Source organism: Mytilus edulis, chromosome 6 (genome assembly GCF_963676685.1).
Source record: "Mytilus edulis chromosome 6, xbMytEdul2.2, whole genome shotgun sequence".
Classification (NCBI taxonomy): domain Eukaryota; kingdom Metazoa; phylum Mollusca; class Bivalvia; order Mytilida; family Mytilidae; genus Mytilus; species Mytilus edulis.
Genome location: NC_092349.1, coordinates 78,970,807 through 78,980,294, shown reverse-complemented (window position 1 = coordinate 78,980,294; position 9,488 = coordinate 78,970,807). Strand labels below are relative to the sequence as shown.

The following is a 9,488-nucleotide window of genomic DNA, read 5'->3' as shown; positions in this document are numbered from 1 at the left end:
AGAAACCTCCGATATACTGTCATTACTGACATAAAATGATATAAAATTAGCGTTCTGCTTTTCTGACGAACATTTCCATACAGAAAGCTGTCGCCGCGTCATCTTTTAATAGATCAGCTTGAGATTATTATTTAGGTTGAAACACTAAATGCTCATTTGATGAAAATGCTGGGAATAAAACTATTTTTCAAGGTCATTTCACCCACATAAATCCTTTCCTAAGATAAAGTAGTCCTAAACTTTGAAAAAGCCTTTAACAACTTATTCAGTTCTACCAGTGATTTCCCTCTAAAATATTTGTGTGAAGGTATTTAATGATTTGAGGAACAATATATGATGGAAAAAAATTGGGGGTCACCGATTTAGATTTGTCACTATAGCCACCTTGAATTTTTATTGGAAAATAAACATTGAAGACCTGTTGGTGACCTTCTGCTGTTGTCTGCTCTATGGTCGGGTTGTTGTCTCTTTGACACATTCCCCATTTCCATTCTCAATTTTATTTGTATGTGTCTGTCCCAAGCCAGGAGCCTGTAATTTAGTGGTTGTCGTTTGTTTATGTGTTACATATTTATTTTCGTTCATTTTTTTTTTATATATAAATCATTTGAAGGCTGTTAGTTTTCTCATTTGAATTGTTTTACAATGCATTTCGGGGCCTTTTATAGCTGACTATGCGGTATGGGCTTTGCTCATTGTTGAAGGCCGTACTGTGACCTATAGTTGTTAACTTTTAGGTCATTTAGGTCTCTTGTGGAGAGTTGTCTCACTGGCAATCGATACCACATCTTCTCTCTTATATTTGTTATTAATAAAGCATTTATACATATAGTATATGATGGCCATTAGTATTACTATTGTATCCGGCATATTATATTAGGGAACAGTGGTTATCTTTTTACCTTTGAATAAATTATTGTGAACTTATCTAAGTAATATTATCACACATTTTCCATAAGTAGGTGATTTCAGAGGGATGCGTATCTATATAAAAAATAATCATTTTCGATATTTTCTAATGCTTTTCAACTACGATTTTTGATCGAATGCGGTCTCGGCTGTATATTTGGAAGTTCCATCAAACGTACCATCTTTATAATCCATACTCTACTCGGGACAATATTCCCCAATATTCATGCAATTACCCTATAATCATAAGATCAACAATAATAAATCAAATAACGTGTTAGTCTCATGGTATATGGTTTTTAGGCCGCAGTTTTAATTTCCGGATGTAGGATAAAAAAAATATTATTGGCTTCAACATCGTTGTACCGTTTAACCCTATTAGAACAGTATAACTCCATACCATATGCAAAATTTGTATCATTGCTGTGTTATTTTACTTGAATAAGATAACCCCATACCATATACTAGCATGGCTATAATACTGTGTTTCTCTATTTCAATAGAATAACCCCCTAACATGTGTTAACATGGTATACCATACCCTCTATTGAACAACGTAACCCCACGAACATAAGATCTATTTAATAGGATAACCTCAGTTGCATCGGGTGGATTTTTGGCATATTATAAAAACCAAATCAAAAAAAGAAAAGTGTCTGACAAAATGATATCTATCATAGAACATTTTCCACTTGTAAAAACATTTCATAGTCTACGTAGTTTTCAGTAAAATTAAAAGGCGTCTCGCAAGTATGTAGTATTTATGGTTATACGCATTGCAATTTTTTTTAATAAAAGTCGAGACAAACAATTATAGATATCATTTAAAGGACACAAAATAGTACTTTGGTTCTAAAAAATAAATTTACATTGGTATATACGTATTACCACGTTTTAGTGAAAATTATAGGAATAAAGTCTGTTAATGGGTTGGACAATTGAAATTGTGTCAGTTAAGAGTTATTTAGCCGCAGTTATTTTTGCTACCTTTATGTTTTCCCATAGAAAAAGTTAAGAATGAGATGTTCCTGAGTTAAAAAAAATGAGAATACGGTGCAACAGTATCCTACAGAAGCGAATTAGCGCCACCCATATTTTTTTTAATTTTTCTTCCTATATTTGCGTTATAACGCAAACCTTTGCGATAAAACGCAGACCTTTGCGTTGTAACGCAAACCTTTGCGAAATAATGTAAACCTCATATCTTGATTTCAATTGTTCATTAAGTTTTGTAAAAAATGTCCGTCTGTCATTCATTTCGGTTGTGATTTACTAGTAAGAGCATTTTTATCTTGACTTTCTTTTGCATTTTATTGAAAGGTGTGTCACTTCAATATAGCGTGATATGGATTGGCCGCTGGAATATGCATGCATTTATTATTAACGTTTTCAATCAGCCTCAATTTTTGTGTCTGTTCAAGGTAGCTAGTTCTCAAATCCTACAGAAAGTGTCTTTCAAATACAATACAGGGTACATATAACGTGTTGTCATTCTCATATGCACATGATATTTGTCACTGGACGTTAAACCCTAATTCGTAAGCATCATCCAATTGGTTCTTTATTTCTATTACTTAATCATATGTTGTTTACAAATCATTCTCAAGAAGTAAATGGAAAGGAGCAAATGCAGCTACATTTGGTCATCTTAAGTTTTAATACATTTTATTCCGTTTAGTTCCTTTCTTCATAAGTGTAGAGGAGAACGGCAGTTGTCCACATGGAAACTTCTAGCATTTGTCACCAATATGAGTACATCGCAATCTGTTACTGTTTCAACACCCAGGGGTTATTATTTTTTCTCTCTTTTTTAGCAATGCATCACTCTCTACTGTCCTTATCTATTATTCTATATTCTGCTACCCCATCCAGATTATCGTATATACCATGAGGGTACGGATTGGGGGTGTTGTTTATTTCTGTATTCTTTAAATTGTTATGTCACGTTTCTTCCGCGACTTTTTTTCCTTTTACCTTTTATTTATCTTACTCATTATTCTTTCTCTATTCTTTATATTTTAGCACCCCAATATATTTTACTTACTGATGTTTAGTTACATTACGACGTTTATCTCTGATTGATATCACAGGTTACCAATGTAGATGACAAATTGGTGTCATTCATGACAATTAAACAGATTCCACATGACATATGCGACCATTCTTGGATGAAATTAACATTACTTTAATATTACACTTTTTGAAACCGTTTTTATCAATTTTCAATTTCCATTGTTTAAATTGTTCATTGTTCATGTGTTGTTTCCTTATATTTTATGTTTCATTGCTCATACGTTGTTACCGTATATTTTAGCCGCTCGTCTTGAGCCTACCCATTTGATCCGATAACACCCCATATAGCAATAAAATTATACTTTTATTGCCATTCATTACTCTTAACAGACCAATTAACAGACCGGGTTTTATACATCCGACTCATTAACAGACCAGGTTTTAAATAAAGATTGATTTATGTCACCAAAATACAGATTTTCGTGAAGATTTTTCACACAATGATTTCAGTTTGGTTAACAAACATAATGCCTGTCTTTTTTCGATGTTCAAAATATTGCATGCACGTAAATTCAACCAACGTGTCATTTTGAGTACAGTTTGTGTGTGTAAGATGTGTATAAATTTATTGATGAGTAACCCGCCTTTTCATTTTATAGATCGTACATTGAAGCTAGAAAAATAATAATTACACCACTGGATTCAGTACATCGAATTGTTTTGTTAGACATGAATATGTTTTATGATAAAAATATATTTAAAAAGTTATACAATGAAACATGCTGAACTTTCAAAGATTTTCTCGATAACACCTGATTAACAGACTTTAGCCAACCCGATTAACAGACCAACCGCCGATATAGCCGTATACTCAATATAGTTTAACCGACCAAACTCTCGGTTAGCCGAGTGTCGGTCGTGAGGTTGCATGAACCAAGAGACGCAGGTGGGTAAAGTTAAATTATGTATTTTTTTAATTGAGACCAAATGTTGCGATAGGGTGACCCTACCACCTCCTTTCTTTAATTTAAAAAAAAAATCCTACGGCAAAGCTTTTGTCTACACTAGGTACAAATGATAGGCAATATCTAAGGTTGCCTGGACCCCAATGCCCAGCTGGGAAATGATATGGAACATTTTTAATTGAGGTCAAAAGTTGGGGTAGGGTGACCCTAGTACCACCTCCCTTCTTTATTTCATAAAGCAAATTCCCTACGTCAAAGCTTTTGTAAACTCTAGGTACTAATGATAGGTAAAATATGAATATATTGCCAGTGCTGTTCCGATTGTACTCCCACGTCATATGCTTTTTTATGAATGAGATACCAGACGTCATAGAACAATGACGTTAGAATGTAAGCATTTTACGGGAAAATACACGCTTGTGAATCCGAAAATCATCACAAGGAAACATACACAAATGATGCTAAAATGTGGCAAAAGCCCTTTATTGTACATCATATAAGACATATAAATAAATTATCATTCAAATTCATCCAAAACTGTCTAAATACATTATTTTAAATAGTTTAAGCATGTCACTAATGCAGTTTGCTCCGTTCTTTTACGCTAGTTTATTAATGCGTTTATTTATGGGAACGGCAAATATTTGCCTACACCTAGAGCGCTTCGATCCAAAAGAATTGCCGTATGTGTCCTATCAGAATCGAAATAATTCATGGGGGCATGAATTATTTCTTAATTATGTGGTCAATTTCAAAATTTCAATTTTTTTTTTTTTAAATGGCATTTTGATATTTTCAAACTTGCATCAACATTCCTAAAATATTAAATTTGAAAGCTTTTTTGAATTAATGAGTGTAGCATGGACCGAAAGCAAGTCTCGTTGAGTTTTTCTCTTTTTAGCTCACCTGGCCAAAGGACCGTGAGAGCTTTTCTCATCACTTGAGGTCCGTCATCTGTCCATTTTTTTTAATACAAATTTAAAGACCATTTATGAAACTACTGAGTCAAATTTTACCAAACGTGGCCACGTGCACAATCATCATTTGGGCGGAGTAAAATGTTGTTTTGTCTTATTTGAAAAACGCTATAAAGAGAATCGGACAGTGGCATTAATGTCACAGTCAGAATGTACCCAGATAACCAATTTTAAACAAACTTTATTTGAATGCTCATTTTCATGACAATATTGAAATATAAGCCAACATTGTGCCAACAACATGCCAACGTATTTTAAAGTACTTATCTCCCCATTTTATACCACAGATTTTTTTTTTTTAAATATTATTCCAAAGTGCAAACAAAAAGATGTGCTCTTCATTCTTTTTATCTAATATTTTCAAATCTGTGTAGTCATCTAAATGTATTTATCTTAATGTTTGAATATTTTTTTGCGCAAACAAACAGTATTTAAAACCAGTCCAAAAAAATAAATAAATTCGAATATAGTTTCATTTGAAATGTAATGATTAATTTCTTCTGATCATTTGACACGAGTGGATTATCTCACTCTCCAAATGACAATTGACTGTATATTATCTATATACAATACAGTATAGACCATAATATACTGATTACTGGAAAAATAATATGGAAAGCATAACAAATCGTTAATGACTTTGGCAAACTGTAGTACGACCAACAATGGCCCAACATGATTTCAAAACTAGACTACGTTGGTAGACTGTTGGCAAACAGTTAACATTGTTGGCAGATTGTTGGCAAATAGTTAACTTTGTTGGCATACTGATGTTGGCCCAACAAATACCCAACATGTTGGGCCGATGAGCAAAATGACGGTGGCCCAACATAGTTTTCCAACGTTGGCCCAACAATGTTGCCAACAGAATGCCAACGTGGGCCCAACACATGTTTGCTATCTGGGTAGCGCTATAACTATTATCTGTTTGTAACACGTCAAAACTGTCGGACAATTTATTGTAGGAGTTATTTTCCTTAAATAATGAATTCTACTTTTTTTCAGTTTTTTTATCTTTAAAATATAAAAGATAGAAACTTTCGATGGCAAAGTTGATAATCAAGAAGAGATCTTCAAATAACGGAAATCGTCAATCTACGCATTATTAGAGTTGTTGCCCTTTAATTATGCATTCAATCATATTTTGTTTTGGAGTTTCGCCTAAAATCTTAAAAACTGTTGAGTCAACGCTGTACCAGATACCACATGCTATATGAGTTTGCAACAACTATAGATCAAAGATTTTTTTATCCTGCAATTTCACCTGCAGTTTTCACCCGACACTTTAATGTTGTATTGCTTATCATTAACAGTCTAAATGCGGACTACGAATAGGAACCAAAATGAATTGTCGCACAAAAAGAAATATTCACATTACCATTTTATCAATTTAGAAGCATGCAACCATGTATGTGTCTAACTGTTATTTGTGCAATAGTGTGCTGATTGTAGGATAAAACTCAAAAATTTAGTTTCCTAAATCATTTATTTATTGAATATTATTATTTGGCTTTTTAATTATTTGGCTTTTTAACTATTTTGATCTGAGCGTCACTGATGAGTCTTATGTAGACGAAACGCGCGTCTGGCGTATAAAATTATAATCCTGGTACTTTTGATAACTATACGTAATATGTATATATCTATACGTAATATGTATATATCTATACGTAATATGTATATATCTATTTAATTAAATTGTTATTTTTCTTTTGTCATTTATTTTCAGATTTCGCCTCTAAATGGTCCTTGTTGGTAATTCTATTGATGATATTTTTCTCGCGGCCTATCCACAGCATTTCTCCGGATCAAAAAGACCAAGTTACTGCTGGCCTTGAACTTGCAAAAGGGATAGCGGAAGTGCTTGAAAAGGAGGAATTTAGAAAATCTTTAACAAAGATCGCAAAAGGTATTGGTCCCTACCTTGGTGTATTAGGTCCATTTATAGGGGTCGTCTTGGCGTTCATTCCATCAGAGTCTGACGAATTGGCTTTCATGAAAAATATGATGAAAAATATCGACAATCGTTTGGATATAATGGACACTCGATTTAACGACATCGAACGATTAATTCAGTGGAATACTGTTGCAATCAATTTCGGGCAACTAGAACAAAGGATCAATGCGGTGTCGCGAGAGTTTCAATTTATTTATCTTGTTCCGCAGGATGCTGTGGAAAATAGGAAGGTACTTTTTATTTCGAATTATGATGGTGATTACCAGAATAGTGGCTCAAAATTGTATGACGCCATCATCAAAAAGCATGGTAAATTTCAAGAAGATCTTGGTACTTCCGTTTTGCGTTTTACTGAAAATGACCGCAAGAAGACACAGGTTTTTCTACTTGGTGTAATGAAAATTCTCTTGCAAGCTGTAAAAATTGAATTGGGCTATCTTTTAGTTAATCAATTGGGCTATCTTTTAGTTAATCAATTTACCAGCAATGCCAATTTTATGAAGTCTGATTGGGAAAAGAGAATACAAGAAGTGACGGCGAAGTTTGAACAAATTGACTATCAGTGCGCAAATGTCAATTATCGACCCCAATCCGGAAAGGAAATAGACGCATACGCTCTTACAAACAGTGATCAGACCAATAACGAATTTGCCACTGGACTATTTAATCTCCTTAGCGGGAAATACTACTGGAGGGACTGGGTTGTTCTCGCCTATGACCCCATATCTGGCGATGAAAATCATTGGATAGGGGTTGGTGGAGGACACATCAAATTTGGGAAAAATGGAAGAAATATAGTTGTGGCTAGTGTGGACAAGAGCCATGCAGTATTGGACTTAGCAAGAGCTGAGCAGACTTTGAAAAAAGTAGCCGAGACAAAACGTGCTAAAAATTGGTGGGGATTATACCAAACTGTGTATAGAACTGCAAAAGAAATTTGGAACGCCTTGGATAGAAAAGGTGCCTCCTTTACGTGTGTTGTAAGAAATGGAAAGCATGCTTATTTCCATTACCACTCTAGGAAAGTAACATTTGTCCAAAAAAAGAATTTTCAACTCATGATGTGGGGCTGAAAGATTTTTAGCATGAGCAGTCAAAGTAGTAGTGTCACTCACTAGCTGATCAAATAAATATTTAGAATTCAAGTTATTGTTTGTTATAACCATTCCATTTTGAAATGACAAGGTATGTTTTTTGATGCGTTAAGACATGTGCATGTGAATTTACTATTGTGTTAAACATTTGGTTGATAATGTAGGGAATAACTGAAGTATGACTGGAGCGCCAACCCCCTCCCCTTTATGAAAAGTTCTGGATCCGCCACTGTGATTGCCAATGAGACCTAAGCACCAAGTCCCTGACGATGATTTAAGCACTGCAACTATGTTACCGAACGGTCGTGAATGGGTTAAGATATATATATACCATATATACGAGTTATAAACCATATACCGTACACTCTCATGATCATCACCACCGGATATAATGTTCTGTGGGGCTGGTTCTCTGCAAAGAGATAATCATAACTGCAATTACGATTATCCCAATATGGCGACGGCAGATATAGGTGAAATCTTTACAGTCATTTTCTGAAATGTAGCATGTTTTTGTCACTAGTTACTCAGCTGCAAGGTTTTTCTATATCATTACATCATATTTGAATCGTAACGGTGCACTGGAATTGTCTAAGCGCTTTGAAAATTGCCGTTGAAAAATTCGTAACTCGGAAAAAAGATAATCGTAATTATGGTATTAAAAAATGAGATGATAATCGTAACTGGATATTGAAACTAAAACGTATATCTGATAGCACATGATGAAATTATGAAGGTGAATTAATCACGTTTCAACATCTTATGACATATCTTTTTGTGCATATATTATTAATGGTTCTAATGAAAACAGCTACATACTATTATATCATAAAATGGGAAGGGAGAACAAGCTTCAAGAAATTTGGATATGGGAAAAACACGAACTATGTTAAAATACAGAAAACTTCCAAGAACTAGGAATGTCACAAAATATTGGAATGATCGAAGAGGCAATTTTAAAGGAAGTTATGATATATGGCAATACTTGTCAGGGGAAACGCATGTGTCACCCTACATGATCAGATTTGTGATTAATAAAATTGAGAATGGAAATGGGGAATATATCAAAGAGACCATAGAAAAAACAACAGCAGAAGGTCACTAACAGGTCTTCAATGTCGCGAGAAATTCCCGCACCCGGAGGCGTCCTTCAGCTTGCCTTAAGACTGTTAAAGAACATTGAATTATCCTGAATAAAAACAGTAAATATAGTAAATATTGTTTTAAATCATTTAATGCAGGTGGCTATATGTGCTATTTCTTCCCCCGAGAAGCGACTGCTGGTTCAATTCTAGCCCATACCCTTTATGCCATAATGAAGTAGGAAAGACATTTAGTATTTGCCAGAGACAGTTTGACGAGAAATTACAACAGTTTTTACTTTTGGGATATGAGATATTGTTAATCTCCCTTCATTTTCTCCCCCCCCCCCAAAAAAAAACAACATTAAACGCGCACATAACATTGAAACTTTGAAAACAATTAGAATATCTACTTACCACAATACCTGACCGGCCGACAGCTGCTTCATTTTCAATATCTTGAACAGGTACATGACTTTTTTATTCGTATA

General features: G+C 34.1%; 1 protein-coding gene across 2 annotated transcripts in view; it reads left to right on the top strand.

The window, feature by feature from the left end:
* The window catches only part of LOC139528534 (uncharacterized), a 44,421-nt gene extending 36,455 nt beyond the window's left edge, over positions 1–7,966 (top strand). The window contains exons 1-2 of one of the 2 annotated variants that reach the window (XM_071324567.1): positions 4,486–4,570; positions 6,594–7,966. In XM_071324567.1, the coding sequence (XP_071180668.1) occupies positions 6,632–7,894 (1,263 nt within the window). In that variant the 5' untranslated portion in view covers positions 4,486–4,570; positions 6,594–6,631 and the 3' untranslated portion in view covers positions 7,895–7,966. Of the gene's footprint in view, positions 1–4,485; positions 4,571–6,593 lie in introns of those variants that run through there. The other variant, XM_071324565.1, reaches the window with a different exon arrangement.
* Positions 7,967–9,488: the final 1,522 nt, after the last annotated feature.